The sequence below is a fragment of the Serinus canaria genome, chromosome 4, assembly GCF_022539315.1.
Source record: "Serinus canaria isolate serCan28SL12 chromosome 4, serCan2020, whole genome shotgun sequence".
Taxonomy (NCBI): Eukaryota; Metazoa; Chordata; class Aves; order Passeriformes; family Fringillidae; genus Serinus; species Serinus canaria.
In genome coordinates, this window is record NC_066317.1 from 46429602 (window position 1) to 46457233 (window position 27632).

Below are 27632 nucleotides of genomic sequence, written 5' to 3' on the forward strand. Positions count from 1 at the left end.
ACATGAGTAAATTCAAACATGACATTTTCATGGATCCTTCACAAGTTAACTGATTTGGGTCGATTCTATGGTTTATATGATGGAAAGCACAGACTGCAATGATTTACATTTAAATACTTCTTTATGCTATTGAGCTGGGGACCAACATACAGCCTTGTCTTTAATCCTTTTATATCTTGCTTTAGAGAAAATATCACCCAAACCTACTTTTGATTTGGAGGAGGAGGAAAACATGCTTGCATTCAGAATGCCTTCATTTTGAGATGATTAATACTCAAACATTTAGGGTTGAAAATTAAGATAGCTGAAAAAGGTGTAAATGGTATAATGTGTTTAGCATATGATGCTTTACTTCCTTGATACCAACATGCTGGTTTTAAGTAGATAAGACTGACGAGCTCATGTATTTCACATGCATAGTGCTCAAAATTGTTGGCATGCTAACATTTGCATGTGTAAGGCTTTCTGCATCTCAGGGTTTCCCTGGCACAAGCCCTGTTGGTCTGGGTGCCCAGGTTCCAGAGGACTGTGGGGCACCACGGCTGGCAGGGCAGCAGGTTCATATTCCAGCCCCTATAGCACAGATACCTAACTGACAGTCCCACAGAGATTTGATCCATAAAGGCTGTAATGTCTCTTTCTTTATTGGGGAAGTTTGGAACAATCCATGATCTATAGATTCACTTCATTTATGATTCCTTTTTCCATCCAACTTTTATAAGGTTTGTCTGCACCTAATGGAATATCAGATAGTGCTTTTTCGGACAAAATAGCGCTTTAGAAAGATGAAGGCTGCCCACAGCTATCCTGCAGCTTGCTAGTCAGCACTGGTGTTCCCTCCCACCAACTGCTGGCGTCAGAGGACTCCCTGAGCATGATCGCTGGAGTTTTCCCTCATGTTAGTTCTTCTGGTCATGTACGTTACATGACCATTGGGTGGAGGCAAATCCACAGGATTTATCCAGAGATAGAGTATGCCTAAGTGAGGGCAGATAAGATAGAGCTGGAAGGAGGTGGGTTTGTGCATGGGATCTCGGGTTATCAGCCCAGGAGTGACATGCCACCAGAGCCTGGGAAGCTCTTCTAGGGGTTTGCACCAGCACAGCCTCCACTAACAGTGTTTGTGGAGCTTGAAGCAGCACTCACAGTAATGCAATGATGCCTACAAGTACAGGCTACTGGAAAGTGACTTCCTGGATATTTTAAATAGTATGCTGTTGACCCTTGTGTGTCTGAACTTGTTATATAGAAATTCTGTATTTGCATACTGTTAAATACACCTTTCCTGTTGGAATGCAGCAAGTAAATTCCAGTCCAAAAAAAAATGCATGTTGAGTGTATGTTAGAACATACTTAGCAGCTTCTAAAATGTAAAATATCCATTTAGATCAGTGCTGGCTGACTCCCTGGAAGACGAAGCTAAGAATAACATCACCATCTTTACAAGAATTCTAGACAGACTTCTGGATGGGTATGATAATCGCCTCAGACCTGGATTAGGAGGTAATACAACCAATTAAAGATTGATTTTAAAAAATCAATTTTAATGTTCAGATTTATGCAGTGATATTCTTCCTTCGGGGTTTTTTTTTCCCTAACAACTGGTATGTATCTTGATAAATTATTTATAACTACATTCACCCAGATGAATCATTTGAAGTTTGAGGAAGATAACATCTATGAATGGAAAGAAGGCATTTTCACACATTTATCTTAAGTAAAAAGAAAAAAAAATCTGGTGTTTTAACATAGTAAAGCAGAATGTGAACAAAAATAACATCTAAAACTGTTATTCCAGTCAGGGAATTTTGGTTGAACAAGGAATGCAGGCTTAATTCCCTTCAATCTGATAGATGTATGTTTTCAGAAATCTACACAAGTGTTTTGCGTGAAGCGTATAAATTCCACATTTTAGATTTGTTCCTTGGCCCAATAAGTTCAGTGAAAATGTTGTGAATTTGACTTCTTTGGAATTAGGGTGTCACTGGTAATATAAATTTCCTTTCTGGGCACCTTTCACTTATTTGAGCATTTGGAAAAATAAATACAGAAAAAGAGAATAGTGAAGGACAGAGGTCACTGCACTCTTGTGCCATGACTGTCAGTTATTTTTCAAAATGTCAGTTCATATTTTAATTTTAAACCTGTATGCCATCTTATGTCAGTATGTGTTATATAGGCAAGAAATTGAATTAATTTTTATGGTGTTGAAAATCTTACTGTGTACAGAAAAATCTCTATGACATAGGGAGAGGCTGAATATCTTAGTTTTGGCAATATCTTGTCTACTACTATTGTTTATCTGTATCTGTTATACTATCTAACATTGACAGGTATGATTCAAATATACACTTCTACTGCCATTATTATTATTTGTAACAGTTTTGGAAATTGTAATTTTCAATCTGGAGACTGTTTCAGCTTGGTGAAACCTAGTACAAAATCTTTGGGAGTAATTCCTGTTCCTGTTGATTTCAGGAAGATCAGGCCCAAAGCTAGAGACGTGCTCCAACTTCCATGGAAATTACAGCTCTGATCAAATAAGCCATTAGTGAAAGCTCAGAGTTTTTATCCAACACTAGTCCGTCCTGACCTGTGGCTCTGTTGTTGTTTTGGTCCTGGGGAATTGTGGCTTGAATCTGACACAGCAGAAAGTGGGAGCTGACACTGACTGAAACAGCCTTCTCATTATACATTGCTCTTAAACTAGGATGTCTTTTCATTTCCATTTCTAGCCTCTGTACAGTGAAGGCTTGTGAAATATTTTATATTCAAAGATTTCTTAATTTGGATGATACAGGGCAACCATAGCACTGTTGATGCCAGAATTTTTATAGTAATGTTTTCAATGGATTTTTGATTTCTTTGCAAAATACTCAAATTTAAGAATTTAGGCATAGTATAAACATACAATGACTTGCAGAAACATTTTGTATCACCGAGCTCATGTTGAATTGGCAGGGCTTTTAAAATCATGCAGTTTATTAGAAAAATTGTCAAAGTTTTCTTGCTTACAAGGAATGAGCCATCTAATCAGAGCAGTCTGCAGTTCCTTTGCATACCAAGTATTCTTTTTAATATTGAAATAATATTGTTGAGAACATGAAATAAAGAAAAGATCTAATGGATTTTTCTTTTTTATTTTTCACTAAATTTTCTTCAAAATAACCTCCCTCTTTTTCTTTATGAAGCCTCATAGATAATTAAAACATACTCTGAGAGCAAAAAAATTAAAGAATTAACATCTGTTTGATATTGGTATACATGGCAATCAACCCATGCAGAATATGTGTGAAATGAAACTGTGTCATGCATATTAAACCGTGGTGATTCATGGCACATTACTCTTAATCTTCAAGAATACTTCAGTTGTGGATGGATGGATTCTCACAGTTTAAAAGAACACTTGTAAATGGCAGTTGTGGCAATTCAAGGTGCAAAACATACCAAACAAGGCTTTTGTACATAGTGCTTAGTAATTATCTAGTTTCATATTTCAGGAGTTTTCTAGCAGTTTATTCCTTTTTCTATATGGACCTGTAGTCTGAAAAGAGATGTGGAAATAATTAACCGTCCTTTTTTTTAACACTACATGCCTAGGAAGCCTGGGAATTTCTAAAAGTGTTTATGCAAGAGATTACTGCATTCTGACCATGCCACATATCATTAATTTAAGATGCCTAGTCTCAGTTGTGTTTCACTTCCCTTTATATAAATCTGAAATTGCTCCTTTGAATGCAGCAGAATGTTTACTTTGGCATAGCAGTTTGCATTATCATGCACATATCACTCCTATGACTGGGATCACAATCTGGTCTAACATGCTATAAGAGAAATAGTGCAGGGTCTGAGATCCTTCTAAAGTCATCTGAAAGCAAGAGCTGTTCCTTAGCTCACTTTCACTTGCTGTGAAAGATGGTGAGACATTTTCAGGGATGTCTTACAGCAAGAATTTAGCTCATAGTTAAAAACTGCTCCTTTAGTAATGAAATGTTTTGGGTTGATGTTGGCATTTTATCTAGTTATTGACCAACAAAAGGGAAATGTACAGGCTTCTTGAAAGACTGTATATTAAATTCAGCTAAGTAAATGTCTGATTGGGAATTAATTCTTGAATTAAGTGATAGATTTGTAATTCATTTTACTGGGAGACTTAGTGTGAGTACTGACAGTATGTAACTTGATGCTTTACTGATGCAATTCAAAACAGAGTATTATTTTCTATAGACTGTTGAGGAAGGTTAAACTTTTACTGGTGGTGCACCTCAGTCAGATAGACAGGTTTGGCTGTTGGCTATTGGGTATCCTGGCAGCTGGGATCCTTGAGTGATGTATGACACTATAATGATGAAATGACCTGCAAAATGGGTGTGGGCAGGGAGAAGAGGACACTGCACCATCCCCTGAAGCCAGAGACATCTCATATGACTTAGATATATACCCCAGCCTGCTGTATTGATATGGATGAGCATGGGTTTATTCAAGGGGAGATAATCTTTTCTCTGTACTCATTTTATGCTAAGCACAGGATTGCAGCTGGAACACTCTTGACTGCACTTTCAGATCTGAAGTGAACTATTTTACCCAAACATTCCATGCCATTTCTGTTTAGTCATCAAATAAATTACAAGTTTGACTTCAAACCAAATTTTCCTGTATCATTAGCATTAATTTGTATTAAATATAGCCATGCAAATGGCAAGTCATACAGACCTTAATTGTTTATGACTTTCTACAAGTCATGAAGATATTTTCTTCTTTTTATTTGCTGTAATGTTTGCAATACACTTAGGGTAACATTTTTTCATAAATCCTTTGCATGTAGAAGAGGAAACCCACACATTAATGAGCACTAAAACTAAGCAAGGAACCAAGATATCTGCAAGTGATTGAATTATCTGTCTGCTCTCCTCTGCCCCATGAACAGACATGATCATGATGGATACTTCAGTATTGTGACTATCTCCATAAGTTATTCAGTCTTCTTTACTTTCTCACATCTGAAATTAGCCTTTCCAACAGCTAAAGAACTTCAGTCTTTTCTACTCTTAGAAACTTATAAAACAGAACTGAATAGAAAATTTAATGTTGGAGAAAAAAAACCAAACAAAACAAAAGAAAAGGGACGTTACAGGGACAGAAGACTGGACTTCATAGCCTAAAGTTTCAAGTGCCATATTGTCATTGAAAAGGTCTATGGAAATGTCAGGATCTTTCTGCAAACGTGGTCAGTCTCATCAGCTTCAGAATGGTATTCTTATTGTGACCAAAGAGTTGAATGATAGTTGTTAAAAAAAGAGGAAGATAAGACAGTAGGTAGGTGAAAATTAAATGCACTGTGAATCTATTTTGAAGGAACCATTTCTGCTTTCAAATGTCCTGATTGCTTTAGGCAAGCATCTGCATTGCATTTCTCATACAGACAGACCAAATCCTCTTTTTTCCCCAACATTTTTAAAATCAGTTGAACAGGAAAACTGAGAAGAATGGAGGGGAATTCATGCTGACTGTTGCTATCAGAGAGATGGTCTGCAATGAGCACTTGAAGGTGTGATCTTTCATCTTTGGAGAACTGGATATTTCATTGCATAGAATCAGAGTAACGGTATAGGATATCAGACTTGGTGATTAAAAGCTGTGATGTGCTCACCAATATGAGCACAAGGGAAACCCATTTTTTCACCTTTGTCTCCTGCCCAGATCAGGAGAGCTGTATCCATATATATGTGTGTGTATGTATGTGTGTATCAAATAGTTTGAGGTTTTCAGTTGCCAGGAAACACAGCCATGGTCATATGCTGATAATCTGGAATATGTTGAATTCAGGGCACTATTTATATATCACTATGATTCAGAGTTTTTAATGAGCTTTAGAAGAGTTTGTAGCTATAGCAGTCCCCAGCTGAGGGACCCTCGTTGGGCTAGTCCCCTAGCCAAACCTAGTGGTGTTTGTCAGCCCCAAACATGCTTAATGCAAATTCAGAGTATCATAAAGGAAGGTTCTTTGTCTATTTTTTTTTCTGCAGAGCACTACAAGAAATCTTCCACTACTGTTTTGAAAGGAAAAAAGTGCAGTTCCCCATCTCAGTCCTGGTTGCTTCCTTAGGCTTTCTTTGATCCAGGTTAATCTTTTGGAAATGGTAATATCTCTCTGCCACTGCTAGTGCAGAGCAATTCAGAGCAGCACTTGCATCTTCTAAAAGCCCACCATCTTAGTAGCTATGCTGGGACACAAAGGGGCAAACTAGTGTATGTATGCTCCTCTTTTGGGCATACCTGGAAGGCCACATGGAATCTACCCATGGAGTCAGTGAGAAACTTATGTTAGAGCTGTGGATAATGTATTTTGGCAAAAAGCATTCCTTGTAAAAAATGGAGAAGCAGTAGAGAGCAGGATATGAAAATCTCATTAATAACTTATCCAGGGCATGCAGACAGTGCTAAAATGCAGGAACAGAGCTAACTCAGTAGCTATAAGCATTCCAGGGAATGATTCATTAGGAAAGTGGAAGGATAAAAAACCTACAGAATCCTCTTTAAGATTAAAGGACAAACCAGAAAAATTGTCTAGTATAGGATAGGGCTGAGTAGCTAGACAGAGGTTATTTGGTTATTTATTTATTGGAAGTCTGTGAATAAATCGACAGTGAAGACGTAAAAATAAAATTAATGCTACAGCTGTGCAGAGTACTGCAATTGGGGAAAGTGTTGCACAATGCAAAGCAAAACAGTCAGAGAATCACAAAATAAGCTGAGTTGGAAGGGACCCACAAGGATCATTGAGCCCAACTCCTGGACCTGCACAGCACCATCCCAAAGAGTCAAATGCTGTGCCTCAGATGAGTTACAGAAATGTAGGTACTGTACAGTAGTTATATGTGCCTGTAGAGGAGCTAGTCCAGGAGGCTCTCCCAGTTCACTGAACATGTATATTTAGTACTGTTTTTTCTCTCCTGGAAAAGCATCAGCATTTGCTTCTAATGCTAGAATTACTGCTGACAACACCAAGGCTGAATTAGAGCTTTGCTTACTTTTGTCTTATCTGCAAGGAAGCTGTGAAGGCAGACACTGCAGATTTCTCTGTAGCTCATTGGTGCTCATTGTAAATCAGACTGGTGGGGTGCTTACATTTTTTTTTGGCCAGATTTGATGGACAAAGCCATCAAAACCATCACCTTTTCTCTGTAATGCAGTTTTCCTGGGTTATTTAAGAAATGGTTGAAAAGAAGTGGTCTTGCTGGTATCCAAGGTATTCTACTGTTGACTGCTCTCCACTAAGGCCTTTTATCTTGTTAAATCTTGCAATGATTTTTTTTCTGAAATATACAGCTGTTTCTCATTCAGGCTGACTAGTTTAAATAGCTAAGTACCAAAGGAATGCAATATCATAGTTCCAAAGTTTTTATTACTCTTGTGTAATGATACAATTTGCATAAAGCTACCTGAATTGGAAATATAATTATTATTTAAATAATCTAACTCTGAAACATTTTCAGCAATATTTTGGTGCATTAGAAATTCATCCAGGATAACTCTGGGTATTTTAATGGATTTCTTGGGTTTTTACTAGTGGATTTAAACCAAGCAAAAAGTTAATTTAAAATGTAGTAATCAATATATATGTTGCTTACAATGAAAAAATTAATTTTCAATCTGTAGAAATGAAGAGATTTTGTAATACAAAATTAATAGTATTTTGTGTTACACTTATAAAGAATATCAGGGAAATCCTTTCATGTTTACTGCTGTGATGCACCCATGGAGGACTCAGTTTTGTACATTCCTTTTATAGGAGACACACAGAAAATAAAATTTCAAATATTTTCTTAAGTAAGATATACCAAAAAAAAAGAGTGCTAATTAAGAATGTAAGAAGGAAGCTATAGAGATCTCTTAGTTAGTTATATAACTGCCTAAAGATATTGTGAAAATTATGGTGAAGAGCTATTAAACTGGTTTATAATAAAGCTTTGATGGTCTTTGACATTTTGGGTTTTGATGTATATGATATAGACAATATTTGGAATACACTGCCCTTCACAAAGGTGAAAAAATGGACCTTAGAATATGTTTGATTTAAGGAAAAATGGCAATTGTAGCATCACTATTTAGTGATGTTGATTTCTGCTTGTGTGACAACAACCAATACTTAAGCAAATAGTCTAACATAACTTTAGAGACAATTAATTGGCAAGTTTTGACATTTTATTTTCAATGAAAAAGAAAAGCTTGGGGTTAAATGGGCATGTATAACTCCTTGAACTTTGTGTACAAAAGACTGGAGGTTTTGTAACCTTTGTTTTTGAGCCCTCTAATGGTAGATAGACATTTAAATATATTTTCCGTATTTTAGCACCCATAAAGAAAAAAACAGCCACAAGACATTCATTTTGCATAGCACAATGGGCTTCTACTACATTCAAGGCCTGACTTGGGACACTGTAACAATACTGTCTCTCCATGAGACATAATCTAAAAGGACCAAAAAAAAAAAAAATAAAAAGAAGAATTATTTTCTTCCCCTCCTTAGCTTTACTAGGCAAACTCATAACTATTATAGTTATAATATAAATCATACCTATTAGGCCAATGCTGATGATTTTCAACAGTTGCAGAGATAATGGTTGCTCAGAGTTGTGGTGGAGTTTCCATCTTTGTGGAGACCCTCACAATTTGACAGAATATGACCTGGGTAACTTGCTGTGTCTTCAGAGATTGCTCTGCTTTGGACCTTCCAAAGGTTCTTTTTAAACTCAGTTATTCTAAGATTCTTTAACTGACAGCCAGCAAGGCATTGAAACAATGGCTGCAGCTTTCCATCTTCCTTGGAAAAGGTGAAAAAACCCTGTAGTATATTAGATCTTGAAGATACAGCTGAAGGAAAAATCTGTGTGAATTAAATGTTTAAACTGGTTTAGAATAGCAGAATGCACAGTGTTGTAAAACTCTTGAGCTTATTATTCATAAAGACCTCACTGAAAAATATAAGATTTTGAGTAGACAGGATCTGCAAAAATGAAGAGGAAATATCCTTGTTTCTGGTCTAAGCCACATTTTTCCTACTATCACGTTATGCTGAAGTCCTGAAAAGGGTTAAATATGTGAAAGACAGTATTTTAAACTGTATTTCATTGAGTCCTTTTCAGGTTATTTCAGCAGTGTACAGGGAAGTGAAAAGCTGCACAACAGTGTGTATCCTAGAGTTCAACAGCTCCTCAGGAAGCACCCAGGAGCCTCTAATCACTACCCTGTTGAAGTGCCTCGAGGCACCTCCCAAGGTTCCTCCTGCTTCATTCTTCTGTTTTTATATTGCCTTTTTCTTTTCTAAATACCTGTCTATTTTGTCCATTCTTACAAAAAATGTCCAACTGTCTTTTTTGACCAAAATTTGATGAATTTATTTAATTCTGTCTAAGTATAGTGTTAGCCAGGTCCAGGTGAGACCTGCCATGTAGATGCAGCTGGGTAGTTTTTTTGTGGCTGGATACCCAGCATTGCCTTCCCCTCCTCCCAGGTACAGCTGCTGCCATCCAGCTGCCTGAAAGATTTCTTATCCAGTGAAACTGGGTGGAGGAGGTTGGAATGATGAGAAGGCAGACTCCTAGGTGGGTAGAAAACAAAGATTATCCTTTACCCACAGATTAAATGGCCTTCCTTTTGTGCCAGAACAGTTCTCTGGTGTTGTTGACCGGTCTGAGATGGATCTGTTGCTCCTGGCAGTTCTCCTGACTGAGAACATATTCCAGTTTCTGTTCTCTTGCAGTGCTACGGTTTCGTGACTGTCTTTAAGAATAACCTTTTCAATGCACAATCTAGTGCATCCAATTTTCAGAATTAATAGTCTGGAGAGAGAGGTAGAGGTATTTCATCAGAAAGGATCATAGAGAAGGACGTTGTAATTGTCTGTATATTAAAACAGCACATGCTTTTTTTTTTTTTCCCCAGTATTTTAGTTTGTTTTGATTGTCAGTATTTGTGACTACAATTAATATCTGACAGTAGCTTCTAAATGCTCCAAATAACATATATGAAGTAGAGAAAAAAAGCTGTTTTTCAACAACCTAGCACTAGGGTTATACAAGCCAAGGTGAAAAACCACTATGAGCAAGAAACTATGGGAAAGGGAAGGAGGGCAGAACAAAAGAGATGACGAGTGAAAGAAGGGGATAAAATTGTCATACTAACCACTGATCACTTTTAAACAACTGGCAGATTTAAACAGCTGTATGATAGTTTTTTAAAATAACCTTTGGAAACCTGAAAGTAGAATAGATAAGAAATTTTATCATTATGGTATATGCATGCATTAGATTTCTGCTATTAGTGTTGTTCAACAATGAGTCATCCATCTCAAGAAACAGGTATAGAGGATGTGTTGCTGTACTATTCACCAAACTGCTAAATTAAAGCAGAAGATTTTGAATTAATACTGTCAAAAGTCTAATAAATTTTAATTATAAGAATCAAAAGACCTTAATATGCTGAGATTAATTTTTAAACACATTTTTATATGTTTTTTTCCATGTTAATGCTCTAATGAAATTAATCACAAGCTAAAAGAAATTTTGTTTACCACTGCCAGCTTATTAATAGTTTGCTTTATCATGCAGAGTATTTCCCCACTAGTTTGTGGAAATGTGTGTAAATCACAAAAGTATGATTCTGCTAATCTTCCAGAAGTGCTGTTGCTATTTGGGAACCATTTATGTGATTACTGTGTAGCACATGGCTCCTGATTTACATTCCTTAATTCCTTGCCATATGTTGAGGGCTATTTAATAATTAGAGCATTTAACACTGTGAAAGGAATGTAAATCAATTCTCCTCTTACCTGGGATTATTGTGCACATCAGAGGACATTAAACACTTTAGTAAAGTTGTGCAGCTGCAGAGATTGGATCTGGTCTGTGCAAATTGCATTCATTTTTTTAATGTATATACATACATATTTGGTCCTCCCCATGCATTTTTTTTTTTTTTTTTTTTGTTTAACCAGTAGAGATCACATGTCCTTATCTGAAATTTGTTTGGGAAAGCCTGGGTGTCCCATGTTCCATCGGCTTAACCTATGGTTTTTTTAAGGACTGTAAATTAAGTATTTTATAATCTTGTACTGTTACGACTGATAGAGTTGATTGAAGATAAAATTCAGTGCTATGGACCACTGACCTTCACATATGGTTCAATAGAAATCAGTTGAAAACTGTGTATGCTGTAAAATTTTCAAGACTGCTTGCATTTATGATCTTTGATGTGAAAGTAGTTTCCTGGAGTTACCTATCTTCATTTAGCACCTTCTTCTATTTTAATTTAAAAAATTGCATACTGTCCATCTCTTAAATACCTAGATGACATGAAGGCAATGTATGTTCTGATTGAATGATTGCCCTGAATGTTGCTAGTTCTTCTTTTGTTTGTCTCAATTGCTTGGTGCTGATTCTCTCATCCAAGAGAGGCAATTGTCTTCCAACACATTCCCTCCTTTTTCTTTCTTGTATCCATTCTTAGTTGTTCTAAGACAATAGGTTCCTCAGACTGCTGTCAGGAAGTTGGGAAGTATTAGAGATATTATTATTATTATTATTATTATTATTATTATTATTATTATTATTATTATTATTATTATTATTATTATTATTATTATTACTATTTCCACTCTTGCAAGTGTGTAAGCCTCTCAGCACAACACCAGAGAGCAGTAAAAGAAAGGATCAGGTGGGAAAGTCTGTGTTTATATTCAAGAATTTAGAGGTGGGTTCAAGGGACAATCCCTACCCTGCATACACCAGCATAATGTTCCAGATGTTTCATTCTGAGTAACAATCTAAAGCCTACTGTAGATGCCTGTTTATTCTCACTATTTCAAATAATAAGTTAAAGGTTCACTGAATGGGAAGCAGCTGAAGAGAGTTGCATTGCAGCGTATATAAATGAGAAAACCAAGGTCTGAGATGCAGTGCTGTGTTTATATAACCACTCTGCCATCCTAAGGCATTCCACAGCATTTCATGGGCTTGTTTGTGTCAGTAGTTTTAACTGAGCAATGAACAGTGAACTTCTTTTTACCAGATCTTTAAATGTGAATTTGGTGCTGCATCATCTCATGCAGTTTCTGAAAGGAAAAGGGAAGAGACTTCCACCTGAAAAAATAAATGAATGAATGAATAAATAAATAAATAACTAAAGATGAGAAGGGAGAAATATAAATGCCTGTTATTTGAGATAAGGAAATGGTCACATTTTTGATAATCGTTTTTTATCTGCTGGGTGCTAAAAGCTGTCAGAGAATTCTTTATGCTTTTACTAGACATTTTGTCTCTAATGACCATTAGAAGAAAAAAAAAAAGATAATCTGGTTTGCTATTGCATAATAATGCTATTTTTCAAGTAATTGACTGTTTTAAAATAATATCTGTTGTAGATATTACCTGCATTTTCACAAATGTTTCTGCTTAGGACAATACGCATTTTAAGGAACTGGATTCTGATTAAACTCATATTAGGCATTGTTTCAAATAAAAAAAAAAAAACACCCTATTTTTTAATTTATGCCTATAAAAAGTCCAACCTGTTAATTTAATATTAAAAGCAGATTCCAGTCCCAAATACATAGTCTTTCCACATATAGAAGCCTAGTGGATTCTCAAAGTTCCATGGGCAGCCAGAGGCAAATTCTCTTGTCACAGGCAAAAATAAAAGACAAATTTGAAGCTGCTTAATCCAAGCTCTGGGAGTATCCCGGGAGTATGTTTTAGAGGAGATTCAGGGAAACACTGTTATCTGCAAAGTAGCTTGGAGACATTCTAGTGACTCAGCTGTGGGAATTTTGAGTGCCACAGTACACTTCTTGTATGCACTAAGACTTTTTTTAGTATTAACTGGATAACAGAAGAATAACTGACAGCTCTGTAACATGTTAAAAATGGAATTAAAAATTGCTTCATTGCTGTCCTTGCCAGTATATTTTGCTTATTTGTGAGATGCTTGTTTAAGTATTAAAATGATTCTCTGTTGGGTCAAGCCATGAACTCGTTGTTTGTCAGGACTCCTGTTTAGCAGGAAGCTTATTACTCATGACCATCCCTGGAGTTGTCCTGCCAGGCAAAAAATGTTAATAAAAAATTAAAGACAGCTTGGCAGCCTGATTTGTGCTGTATCTTTAAACCATAACTCTGCTCCTTCCTTCCCTGCATTTCAGCAGCTGTGATGCTCAGGAATGTGTGAGGAAAGTGTGTGTCTATGTGTGCTTAAGCATGCCAGGTAGTTAGGGTGTTAACATGCACACAGCCTCTGGCTGCTTTTAGTAATTCCTCTGGCTACCTTTTCTGAGAATATAGAGTACTCTGGATAAACATTAATTTCCTGTACTTCATAGTTATTTTACCTGGCTTGAAATAGGAACTGCTGCCTGGTTGGTAGAAGGATTTGAACACTCTATTTTTTTTTTTTTTGATAGTGTATCACAGTCTTCTGAAATACTATTACAGAATTTCATACAGAATTACATATGAAAAATATATTTGAGGATCTTGCTGCAAAAAATGAATTAAAAGTGCCCACTAAAATGGAGCTCTATTAAATAAAGGCACTACCTCTTTCTACCATTGGTTCCTGTCATGCTTGAATGCAAAGTACAAGGCTAGCAAAAGATAAAAGAGCTGTAGCTCCATTTTTAATGACTATACAATCCAAGACTATAATACGCAGACACTAAGCACAGACATTAAAATAATCTCTCTGAAAGGATCTCCATTTCCAATGCTTTCTTATGTCTGTTGATCTCAGAGGACCTCCATCAGACTTTGGGACTTTGGAACATGTGAGTTTCATACTTTTTTCTGATAGCAGCAAGCCTTGGGAAGATGCCAGCTTCTGGTGGTGTGAGTGCTTGCCACAGAAAAAGCAAGACAATCCTTCCTAGAGCTTCATCACCGTTTCTGTCAGCTCCAGGGTGGCAACTTTTTTGCTGTGGCTGACCAAAGGCTTCTGCTGAAGCTGGTAATCACTAGGCGAAGACTTTTTCACTGACTTCAGTGGGTTCTGGCATGCTACTCAAATTCCTCATTAAATAATTAACAAGGCTAATAAGCACTGTGACAGTGTCTGTTTTAGCTTTTTAAAAATGTTTAGAAGTGGGAAGTCCTGAAGGACAGTGTCCTTTCATAACTTGTACTTTCACAGGTGTGTTGACGTTACATATTTAATACATATATGTGAACCAAAGTGGCCTCTGAAATCTAATTTGGATAAAATTTAGGAGGAGTGATCTTGGTTAGAAAAGCAGCTAGGCCTATGTAAGTGATGGGCAAGCAAATAAGCTAGCAACAAAAATGAAGTTTTTGAAGAACCAATAGCCACTATACAATAAAAACACTTCTTAAGAAATCCAGACTTGGCTGCATTATGACTGCAAAGAGAAACTGGAAGCTGCTCCTTTTTAAAAATGATATTGCTGGTAGGGGGAGATGTGGTTTGAAATGCAGGAGGGACTGTCAGAGTGAATGTATCAAATGGGTTGATTTATAAATGCTATGACCTGGAATAAAGCACAGAGATTAAAAATGAAATCAGCCTGGAAGTGTAATGCAGCAGAATTTGCCAAGGTGTTCCATGACTCTAAGTACTGACTTCAAAAAATTCAAACATTTTAAAAAAAGAAGAGACATAAAGACCTCTGAGTATAAATTTCTGCAATCTGGAATAATTTGGGAAATTTTTCTGCCTTACCTACATGTTAGTAGCACAAATCTCTAAGCAGAGTAGACAGAAGTACGGTCTCATGCAAGTAATAACTTTGTGATGACACCATTTCAGGTCAGTTCAAATAATTACTGCTCCACTTTATCAAAGTCTGCTCCCTTCCAGACTTGCTCTTTTTGTCTTCCTCTGTCTCATTCTTTAGAGAGTGTTGGGGCAGTCTGGTTCATTTTAGCTCCATCACGTTCATCCAGTTGATCAAAACAATGCAGCAGTCATATTTATTACTCAGCCTGGTAATTATAAACACTCCTCATCCTGATGGAAGCTGTTGTGTCTAAAGGGACAAGATTTAGTGCTGATGTTTTAGTTTTCATTTGTGTGGCATGTGGTTTTGGTTTGCTGCCAAATGTGTTTTCTGTTAGATAAATTCCTTTTACTTCAACGTTTAAGTAATCTGTTTCAGCAAGATCACATTTCTTCCAGCCAAACTCAACTATGTTATCAATTTCATGTTTCTATTTAACATTTTCTGCAACTTTAACTGAAAATTCCTCACACTGGTAGTTTATTTTAGAGCTGCATGCTTTTAAGTTATTTTAATTTTTTTTTTGTTTTTTCTTCATGGAGTGTGAGGATGTAATGAAAAGGGAAGAAAGGAAGATTTGGTGGATTTCCTGGTAGTCTTATGGGAGCAAGTTTCATATTGCCCATGTGTTTAGAATGTTCTTCCCAATGATTTAATTTACTTATTTTCAACATTTTGTCTCTCCCTTTTTAATGGTCAACACTAATGCTCATAATTACCCAGCTTTTACAAGTATTTATAAAACCAAAGCATCAATATTGTATTAATACCTTTACAGTGAACCTGTAAATTGGAGGAATACTCTGTTTAAATGATAGGGAAAAAATCCAAAAAGCTGTCTAGATAGTTAATTGCTTTCTTAATCACTTGGCAGTCAATACCTCTGAGATTGTCAAAATGTTGCCGGAGGTGACAAAAGTCTATGGAGTTCAACAGTAATGAGTGAGAGTATCTAAATATCTTCTTTTCCCAGTGCAAAGAACCAATTAAGTTATGCACTTTTGTGTTGTTTGAAATCTCTTTCATGTTAAAGTAGTGGCAGATTCAGACTAGACACGGGTTGGTTGATTGGCCCAGTGTGATATGAGCTGCACCAGTCAGCACAGCAGCCTTCTCATCAGGGATAAAGCACATTCTAGATTAAATGTCTTAGTTCCTCCCTACCTGGTTTGGAGAAGAGATCTGAATCCATGTTTCCCACTTTCCAAACCTTTTATGGAGACACGGGCTTTTGATCATTCTGAGAAAGTGGCTTCTTCCACTGCAAATGTTTTACTTTATATAAAATAGCTACATATGTGTCAGAACATGGACTGAGATTCTCTTTTTTTCCTGTTGGCCTTTAGAGGCATTCATGGTCTTTGGCCAGTTGGCCCCACAAGATTAAGGTTTGTCAGTTCCCGCATCTCCTGGACCCCACATGTAGTGGAATTCATTGCTTCCAGCAGCTTGGTGTCCTATGTGGAGCATGAGCAAAGCTGGGCATGTTGGCACATCTCAGAGATGGTGTTGGCATAACTGTCTACAAATGTGGCTCTTAAAGTCGATAAACTGAGCAGGAATCTGTCAAGCTAAGTAATTAAAAATGCTGAAGAGGAGCAAGCAGCTGAAGCCTTTCCTTACCAACACATGTGAAACAATCAAGTTTGGGTGTGAAAACTTTACCAGTCTCCTTTTCATCTGTTCACAGGGGTGTTCCCTCTCTTGTCATTCCTCCTTTCCTGAAAAGAGCCATGAGAGAAGCTGATGGTCAGGAAACTTCTGAAATAGACAGCAGCTCTTGTCAAGAGCATGCTCTACTTTAAAGCAGAGACATGAACTCAGTTACTGTGTGTTAGGTTCTGTCTTGACCACAAAGGTGAATTTTCTAAGACACAGCATGCTTCCTCAATCTTTGGAAGGAATTGTTCTGCTTTGTGTAAATAATTAGATCTTGAGCAGAGGCTTCAATTTAAGTCTGCTCTATCCCATGAGTACTGCTAGGCTGTGGAATCAGTCTCTTGCTTGTTTTCTTGCTTTCTCTCCCAAAATCTTTCTGGCTCAGTAAATTTGTAATTATTTATAGTTTGAGGAACTCGTTGGGACTTGGTTGAGAGCCAGTTCTTTAGGCTGCTTGGCAGCATTGGGATATTTTTGCCTTAAGGTGGAAATACAAGCAGCCAGGGAATTTCAGGTACTGACAATGTTAGACAGCAATTTAGGAATAAAGGGGATTCAGACAAATATAAGTGCAAAATGTAGTCATTATGATCTAGACCACAGAGACATTCAGATTAACTTTGATTGATTTAAATGGAAACTTGGAGCTTAAATAACTTTGTGCAGCTTGTCCAATATACTTTAAGAGATAATTGGGCATCAAAATCAGTCTTTAGCACTATCCTTGAGCAAACTTTCCCAAATTTGTGGAAAAAGCATAAAATAAAGTTAAAACTGCACCTCAAATGTCACTTATATCCAAGGTTCTTCATTTGTAGGACCCTTTGTAAATTTAAATTTGTGATCTGAAATAATAAGGTTTGCAAACTAAAGGTCAGTTGGGAGAGAGAGAAGAAAACGTAGTAAATATGATGTTTGTGTGTGTGATCTGCACTCTTTGAGAGTTAAGCCTCAAATTGGTCATATACATGTGAAAATTATCTTAGTAATGTGTAAATGTTCTCTCAGCAGAGAATTTTTTGTTTTTTCATTTGTTATTTGGTAATGGTGCTAAGGCAGTTTGCACCAGCGTCTTCTACATACAGCACAAAGAGTAAATACTGATTTTGATAATATATCACATTATTTGTGTTGCAGAGGTGCCTACATATCATTCTGTGCACATTTTATGGGTAACCTACACCTAGAAAAGGTGTTAGTTTAGCTGAAAACATATCTGAGAATGTTTTCACAAGTCACATTTTTTGCTGCAGTAGAGAAGGGTGTTGACAGTTAAGCTAAATTCCTTTCTCCAGGTTAGTGTGTTTTTCTGATGGTCAAAAAGTCTTACTCATCTCTAAAGAAACACTAAAGTTTAACCGAATTATTGTCTTATAGCAAATTCTTGTCATTTTGAACAAGTTTTAATTATTTCAGAATAATGAATACTGGATTGCTGAAATAAAAGAGTGGGCTTATATGCAGCCCAAGTATTCTGTTGGTGCAAATTACATGATGGTATTTAAGGCAATGCTTTACAGGGCTGCTGAATTTCATAAGTTCTGAATAGGCCTTTGGAGGGCCCCTGATTGACTTTATATAGAGCTGTCATCAATTTAATAAGCAATATAATATCTGTTAATAGATATCAGCTCTTCAGAGGTAAGTCATTTGGGGGTCTCTTAGCCTGCTGGCTTTCAATTCCTGTCTCTTCTTCCAGACATTTTCTCCAGAATATATTCTTGTTCCAGTCAACACCATGAGAAATTAAGTACAGTGTCTGATTCTGGTCTTATTTACACCAATGTGAATGTGCAACTGTTAATAGTAATAATACTTAATAGTATTATACTAGAAGCTCCAGAAGTTAAACTGGTAAGCTTATTCTACATATACTTTGTTAAAGATGGAGATTTGAAAGACAATCATGGCCTTTATGAAGAAATTTTCTTGCTGGTAGTTCATGGATAAAGTGAGGCCATTGGAAGTGAAGTGCTGATGTCCAGGGGAGAAATGGATTTTGTCTTCTCACAGATGACTTCAGTTTACAAATTGGAAGTGGTTTTATGTAGGGCATATGAGGCTTTGAGACTGTTGTAATTTAATAATGGCTAATGAATGAAAATGCCGAAGCTGGATAAATAAAATTGTTGCATAAACCACCTAAACCAAAAAAAAGAAATGGCAGAACATGATTTTGAAATATCTGTGTTCCCAGGGATTTTGCTGCTGTTCCAGCTCCGTGTTGCATGACCTCCTCTGACCCCTATTCCCTGCCAGCCAGTCAGTGTCTTGAGCTGTCAACAGACACACTAAGGAGCTTGTCACATAAGGGCAGCATGTTGAGTTGGAACAGTGCTTGATGGATTAAGACCCTGGCTGTTTCACCTGTGCAATTTCTGACTTGTATTATGAATGACATTTTCAAGGCCTTTGGGCAACATTGCCAAGCATGCCCCTGGAGACCAGATTACAATGTCAGAACAATGTCAATTCCAGACAAATAAATTTTTATAGAAAAATAATTAAATTAACATCAAGCTTTTGACACCATTTCCACAAAAACTCAGAAATCCTCAGTTGTTTCCTGTAGCACTGCAACTTGACCTCCTTTTTTTGTTGTTGACATACTTATTTAAAGAGCAGTATTTTATTTTTGCTTCTTTTTTTTTTTTTTTGCATGCTTTAGCAGCCTTTCAGTTACAGCCTTGCAGTGTTCTCACAGGCACTATTAATTCTACATTTAAAATAATGTTTGCCTGAATATTTTAATAGGATACATTAGAACTTCAAATGTATACTTTTAAAGTTCTATCCCTCCAAGAAGACTTTTGATGGTTTTTGAGTACCTCAGAGAGATTGTCTTCTATTTTAGCTGCCCAAAACCTGTATTTACAGCTTTATTGAATAAAAATTGAAATTAAAAAACCAATCTTCCTGGCCTGTTTTCTTGTGAAAACAGCCTTGACACATTAATCAATAATATAGCCTGTTTCATGCAAACAAACATCTGGAACCTTTCTGAAGATTTTGCAGTGATCACACTCTTTTCTTCTCTTCTTTTAAACATGCATAGAGTGAGCCATGCATGTTTTGTCCCTACCCTCTATGAAGAAAGGACTCCAGATTATTTTGGTGAGAGAGAGAATGAATAATAGTCAGGTCATTCTTGAATATGGGAAATACTCTGAAAATTTATTTCAATAAAGTTAATGCTTTCTCAGCATTCTCCAGGAAAGGGAGAGCTCTCAAGTATGCAGAATCCTGCACGTCTGTCTACCTCACATCACAGACTGGAACTCTGTGCACCCTGTCAGGGATGCAGGCAGCTGAGAAGGGGCATATAAAAGAACTCGAAAAAATTTTGAAAACTGCTGTCAGAAAGCAGACCAAAGGAACTCACTGAAATTTGAATGCCTCTGTGGAATCTTAGCATTTTGACAAACTGGTAAATGCTCGTGAGGAGCCTTTTCATCTGACTTTTCTGATCATCTCCATTACTCTGCCTGGATTGGTTTAGACTTCAGCCACTGCAAATTCTCTGCCAAGCAGCCTACTTCAGCTGAGCCAGCTCTTCTGCTGAGGAACAAGCCAGCAGGATTTCAGACCATCAGAAAGGGGATCCCAACAACCGGAGAGTTGGCATAAAGGAATTTGTGATGCCACTGATACCAACTCTAGCTGAGCTCTGAACCACTTTTCTAATGTTTTGACAAGTCAATGATATTGACATTTTCCACTGTGGTTACTTGGTGTTGGACAGCTGTAACCAGGCTTGGCAAACACCTGTACTTCACCTTACTTGCACATAATTTAATCCTTCTGCCTCAGCTTCCCAAGGAAAATTGAGGATAATAAAATTATTATCTTCATCAAGGAGTTGTTGTAATTAATGTTTTTTAAAATCCTAAATGTAATTAAAGTACACAGCAAACATTCCAGCCAAGGACAGATAAGGATGTATAAATCTTCTGCAATTTGGTATATGTATTTCTTTTTCTTACTTTCTGGTTGTTATTGTTTTGGGGGTTTTTTTTGGTTGGTTTTATTTTTGTTTTGTTTTTTAGTTTTCTGGGTTTTTTTTTCCCAGTAATGATACCATGTCAGTTCAAGTAAGGAAAGGGAGCCAGAAGAAACCAGTGCTGGAGAAACATGTGCAATTTGATCTTAATAATTACTGTGGTTTTTTTTTTTTTTTTTTTTACTTCCATGGGATGTGCTTTTCTTCCTTCCTTTATCATTAACTTTATTGACTATATTTTGTCAGTATACCCTTGGCTTTTGTCATCTGGGTAACTGGTGTGATCTAAGTCAGATAGGGCTTCTTTTTCACATTTATTACCAAAACAAATTAGAAGTGGTGCTGTAATAGCCTTAGCAGAATTTTAGAGTATTTCATGTGATGGTGGCAGCTACATGTTATATTCTTTGCCTGAGATTTTTTTCCCCTAAAAGAAGCATCTTAAATAGAAATTAAATCCTTACCCTTTGCTGTTCCCATTTCTCTGAATAACATTCAAAAGCAGTGATTCAGAATAACATAAGAGCCCACAAGTATAAATTAATCCGCCACCCTTTCTCCCAACAGAGGGTTCTTTAAAATCTAGACTGTTTTTCAATGTGGCCCTCCATTGATTTAAGCACTTTTGAAAATCAGGCCTTTTAGTTACATGCGTACATGTCACTTGAGGAAACAAATTGTGTAATCCCAGTAGGGAAAGCTTGTCCTTTTCTCAAAAAAACAAGCTAGATTTTTATGCAAACACATGTTGCATTGAACATCTTTTAGCTGAGTATATTCCTTGGCTTTTCCACAAGAACTGATGATCCAGAACTGTTTGAATCTCTGGTGGGCTAAGTATGATGACTGGTGCTGTTCTTGACAGAACATGAGTTATAAAAAGCCTGTGACTGTGACGCCTGCTGGATGAATTCTGATTAGAGAGCCCATTTGAAATTGTGCTTTGTGCTTCTGAATTGTTTGTTTGACAAGCATATACTCCTTCAAAGCAATAGCTACAATATTTGTTGGAAAAAAGGAATGATGTGTTTTTTGTTTTTGGAGATTTTAATTCTGAACCCTCAAGATCAAATTTTTAATTCAGAGGAACCTTTGTTTTAGCACTATGTAAAGTAAGAAGGAAGAAACAAACACAAGATTCAGGCTGCTAAGACAAATGGTAACAGGAGTAATTCAAGATTTACTACATTTCAGCTTCCTTTGTCTTTAAGGACTTGTTTTCTTGAAGGTAGGGTATGAATAGAATCTTCTTCACTATGCAGAATTTGGAAAATAAGAGGCAAAAATATAAAAACCTGCCATTTCTTTCTTAGTGTACTTTTTCTTAACACAAACCAACAGGGGGAATCGATAGACTGTTCTAATAGCAAAAGTTGTGGTCAATATGTTTGTTCTCCTCTCTGTCTTCTCTGCTCATTTCTGATGGAAAAACAGATCCAGAAGAGTTTAGAAATCATATATAACAGAATATGGGAATTTTTTTAAAAATTAAAACTTGGAATGCAAGGCAAGCTTGAAGATTCCATGTCCTGTAGTTTATTATATGCAAATATTAAAATCATTCCTCTGAGTCAAATAATAAATCCCATACAAATAACTGGTAGCATTAGAGTGGGGTTACAAGAGGACCATGTTTGCAAGCATTTGGGAGGTGGGGAATGTGCAGGTAAAGATTTGCCAGGTGACTTTGTTGCCTATAGTAGGGTTCCTTCAAGTTATACAAGTGTTTTTGAATTTAGCCTCGATACTCTGCTGTTGGGATACTTGATTGTCAGTCATATTTTTGTAACACCAGTGCTTTTCATGGAATTATAATTAATATTTTGTGTTGTCATCACAATACAGGCCAAATTTCACAATTAGTCCCTGCAGCTCTGTTTTACCTCCTGAAGGGTAGCTCTCTTGTCACTGTCTCATTTCATTCCAGTCTGTGCCAGGTAACCATTTGGAGATAATGATCTTTTTTTTTCTGGAGAGTCTCCCACGGGCAGCATGAAGTCTCTAGTCCTCTGAAATGTACTTGTGGCTTTTGTAGGATACTTCAGCCATATCTGTACTTTATCCTTGTTGAATAGCAAGAGCAGTGCAGACACAGCACCTTTTCTGTCCACTGACTTAAAATGTGTTTGTAAGAAGTTTGGAGCAGAAATCAACTTAGCTTGTGTAAGGATGCTTCATAAGGTGTTCCAGAAATCTCTATCACAGAAGTAAACATATCTCAGGATATGCAGAGGAATTTTAGGAGTCAGTCTTTATTTATTTGCTTAAAAAGCAGACATGATCCTGGGAAAAAGGATTCTTTTTGGTAGGAAGGGCTTTTTGAAGTCCCACATTCTAGCGTTTGGCTGCAAAAGGAAGTTTCCTTGTAGATGAGAACAGATGAATGTTCCTTGCCCATGCTCCAGAAGTTGTCTGAAATCACTGTATCTTTGCAGCTACATCCTTTTGAAAATGCACTGCTCTCCATGCTCATGGATCAGTCCTGGCCTTTTCCTGGTGGCTGGTGGAGACTCTGCTGTCATGAGTGAGCACCACTGGTTTCTCCCAGTGAGGAGCCGGGATTACACTGTTGGCCTCCATAAAATTAGACGTACATTTGCTTGTAACATGTATTTGTTAAAAGGCAGCTTTCAGGAAGACAGAAATTATTAGCTACCCACATTTAATAATGAATAAACGTGGAAAGATAATCACAATACAACAGCAGGATCACTCATACAACAGGCAGTTGTATTATTTTTGGGAATGGGAAATTCTGCGATGAGTCAAATTGCACCTAGTTATATTCAAATTTTTCTTTTCCAATCAGCAGCTGGCTTTAAGGCAAAGAGTTCCTTGTGTTGACTGTCTGGAATGCTGACTGTGTGTCTAGAATGCAGACTGGGGTTGGCAACTGCTGTTAAGAAATTTTCTGTGCACTCTATCCCTCTTAGTGAATATCATTCTATTCTGAGCCTAATTGAAAACTGAAGACAGAAAACTAAGCAGTTATTTTTCCCTGCAGTACAATATCTAATATTCTGATTTCATGGCTGTCTGACTGCAGTGATTGGGAAGGACATTTTCTCAAAGTGTTCACAGTACCACAGCAATGTATCAGGAGCATTGCCTATCAAGGAAAGGAGCTGTTATGTTAAAATATGTGCCACTTAAAAACACACCCAATTGAAAAGTAGGATGCTGCTCTGTTACATTTGGTACAGTCGATAATTTTCTTGTCTTTTTCTTTCAAAAAGCTCTTAAGAATGTAGAAAACAGCCTTCAACTAGAAAGGCTTTAATAGGAGAGATCTGCAACAACAGAGGTTACACCTCTGCAACAAAGGCATTTTGTGTCCAGAGCTTTCCTTCCATGCAAAGTCCACGATGCTGTGATTATTTTTGCTGGTAGAGAAATGGGATATAAATGTGTGGAGTTGCTGGTGATTGTATAGCTGAACAGACTTAAACAAACTACTCTGTGGGACAAATGCTTGTTTGTTAAACTCTGTGTTAAGTGGGAGAGAAACTCCCAGTATTTACAACAGGACACTGGTGGGGGGGTAGTAAATAAGGAGAGAAACCTGTTCAAAATGTCCCATAATCTTACAGAAGAGTTAGAAAAAGTACTGTCAGTTTAAAATGTTTGCTTGTTTGTTTTTTTTTTCTTTTTATATCAGATAGTATTACTGAAGTCTTCACTAACATCTATGTGACCAGTTTTGGACCTGTGTCAGATACTGATATGGTGAGTTCCTGAATCTTTTGCATATGTGGGTAAATGGTGTAAGAGGTATTTAAACTTCCTTTAAACCTGTGTTCTTTTACTTATTGTGGATGAATTTGAAACAATCTCACTGAAATCAGAATGTGCCAAACCCCAGTTAGTTTGAAATTTGAAAATTGATTTATGGACTTCACATGATGAGTGTTAGCTGTTTAATTTAGACCAGTAAATCTTCTGATTGTCCCACTGACTGTACTTTGGTTTATATTCTGAAGCAATCTTGATATGGATGAACTGGATTCCTCTTGCATGAAAACCTGGAGTGAAAGGACCACTCTTAATATTGGCAATAGACTGAGTGACCTGATGGGAGTCATATCTAAATTAAACTTCTTGGAAGACATAGTTTGGAAGCTGGGTCATCAACATGATTGTGGGGTTTTACTGATCTGTCCTTGATAATTTGCATGGTTTAGTAAGCATTTAAAGAAGTCAGTGAGATTAAAAAAGAAAGAAACTTTCAGAATATTGCTCTGGATTATAAAGGATTGTTTGTAGGCTCACTGCAAATAATACAGAGATTAGGGAGAATGTTTCATACTGGGTAGAAGACCTGATGGATATAGCTCTCTAAAAGGAAAGGGAAGGACAGTCTCAAACTTACTTTACCTGTTACGCTCCTGTTCACTTCCCTGGTTTAGGGGAAGGTGGTTTAATGGACTCTGGGCAATGTGTAGGAGAGAATAAAATTCTCAGAAGAGTCATCAACAAACTTTTACTTGCAAAATGTAGAGCATCAAGATAAAATAAGATGCTTGACTCATGTTAAAACAACATCCAGGCAAAGTAAGTACTTCACTTTGCTAAACTTTAGTTCAGCAAACTTAAACTTAGCCAAGCTTAACAAATCCAGACACAGGGCACTTAATAAGGCATTGACAGGAATTTTTTAGTCTGGCTGACAATGTATTTTGAGAAGAAATGGAGAAAGAAAGAGAAGGAAAGCATAAGAGCAGAATGATAATCACCATCCATGGATTTAATAACAAGACTCGATTGTTGCAATTTTGATGTCCTTTGGTCTAAATGTTATCTTGATCCATCAGGGGTGGAGGAAACCCACAAAACACAAATTCCAGAGGTTTTATATATACTTAGCTTTAGATGGAACGCCCAGGCACCTTCCCTGGGGTGGGGAGTTTTATGCTGTCTTTCGCAGCACCTTGGATCTGTTGCAACACTGTGGATCCTGTACAGTCCTCTGGTGGAAGACCCCTGGAATTATTCTGGGGGTATTTTGGGGGTCTTTGATGGTTTATGACACCTTCTAAGACATGATAACTGCCTCTCAGTGCAGTGAGCCCCTTATGCCCCATCAGAAGGGATGACCATCTTCAGGCATGTGTGTGAATGTCCAAGTATGTCCTCCAGATAGGGAGGAGTTTTACAGCTGGGCCACTTGTGTAAGGAAAGACATCAGCATGATAAAAAGTATTAATCCATCTCACAGGATCTGCTCCTTTTTGGTCTCTTCCCTCATCTGTCTCAAACCCCAGCTTCTTGCTAAGCAAAGGTTGCTTTGTCATGGTGACACACCTGGTGGTCACACCCTCTGCACCTGGGCTGTCACTGTGCTCACCCTCAGCAAAGCACCTGCTGCTTTTGCAAATGGCTGATTGTTTGAGCCTTTAGCCATTAACATCTCAATCTCTCACACTACCCTTGCCAATCCTGCAAGAAATGATTTTTGAAATGTTTCAAATATTCTTTATTATATATGAGACATATTAAATACTACATTGGTGTATCTGTAGATATTAAAAATTAATATTTTTTAAAAATCAGGCAACATTTCTTTTTCTATGAAAGAATCAGGTTTTGCATCATATAAACAGGGAATATTATGGTGTTATGAACAAGTTTATGAAGCTAAAGTTTTCATGGTACATTGAACATTTTGAAAGTTATTTGCCTACTGGTAAGTTAAAAGTGATTTGATTACCAGGTAATCATAGCTTTGGAAAATATTTTATGGTGGGGTTTTATGGGGTTTTTCTGTGGTTTTTTTTGTTTTTTTTTTGTTTTCAAGCTGTGTTTTAAAAGTTATGAATACACGGGTAAGACTTCACACAAAAGGCCATGAAAGGTGATTTCATAGGAGAAATAGACTTTTGTTTTTATTACTGTACATGTTGCTGATTCTCCTGAGGTGTTTTTTTTCTGATGATTTTAGGTTTATGAAATAACTCTTATTTTGTTAATAATTTGTAAAAAAGGTATCACATCTGTGTACAAAGATGATATGAATATCTTGACCTTTTTGGTCTACCATCTCATGACTTTAGAGTGGTGAAGTCTTGCATTTATGGTAGTTCTGTGTAACAGGAAGATGATACTAATCCACTTTTAAAGATGATTACTGAGCCACAAGGAGACTTACCAAGGCTATTTGCACAGACATATAGACAGTGCAGGAAGAGGCCAGGTCCTTAGATGCTACAGCTCTAACAGATCTATGCAGAGGTGTTAATCAAAGCAGAGTGCAGTGCATCAGGATGGCAGCTGTTACTCTAATGGGTAGGTTTATTTGCAGATAAGTAGATAGATAAGTAAGAGCAGTTTAATTCTTATTACTACAAGCTTCAGGGTTAATTTAGCTTGTTCTGTTGATAATCGTAGAATAGTTTTGAAATGTACGAGCAGTCAATGAGAAAATTCCAACATGTGAGTTTTGAAATAATAGCTTCCAAACCATCACATATTCTGTCGAACATGAAGGTGACATTAGAGTTTAAACCATGAGTACTTTTTCATTTAGGAGCTGCATGACTGAATCAGTAATTTAAACTACTATATAGAGGATTCATTGATATTTTCTTCTGTAAATGTTGGAAACTCTGGGATATTATATTTTAAAAAATTTTTTCCTTAAAAGGCTTTATTGGAAGAATAAGTTTGACTCTTGCCCATGTCCTCTAGAACTTTTAGAGGACCCCAAGCTCAGATTTTTTCAGGAAGGTTGGGTCCCATCTCCTGAAGTCCTCTGCTGGCACTATGTGAATGGTGAGGCCCTCAGTCACATGAGTTTTTTAGGCTGAACACCGCTGTTGGCCAGAACTCTTAGGATTATTGCTGCACCTAGGATTCCTTCCACTGTGGTTTCTTATAGGAATAAAATCACCAGATGTGTGACTGCACCCGTTTGCATGATCTGTTTTGTAGTGTTACTGCACCCCTTTGCTTGATCTATTTTGTAGTGTTACTGCACCCCTTTGCATGATCTATTTTTTCCTCCCTGGTTAGTGTATTGTGAAGAATCATGGTGCTTAGAAGAAGAGGGCTGCTTTTGAAGGCAGGAAGGGGACTCACTGACATGTGAGATGTTTAATATGCATTTACAATATGGAAGAAGGAAGGGACCAACAAGCAGTGATGGGTGGGTTGGAGCTAAGGACACAGTTCTCACGTAGTGTTGATACACAA

General features: G+C 37.0%; 1 protein-coding gene across 1 annotated transcript in view; it reads left to right on the forward strand.

Annotated features, from left to right (window-relative positions):
* The window catches only part of GABRA2 (gamma-aminobutyric acid type A receptor subunit alpha2), a 58418-nt gene that overhangs the window by 1913 nt on the left and 28873 nt on the right, over window positions 1-27632 (forward strand). The window contains exons 3-4 of the mRNA XM_050973679.1: window positions 1388-1503; window positions 24103-24170. Coding sequence (XP_050829636.1) covers window positions 1388-1503; window positions 24103-24170 — 184 coding nt within the window. The remainder of the gene's footprint in view (window positions 1-1387; window positions 1504-24102; window positions 24171-27632) is intronic.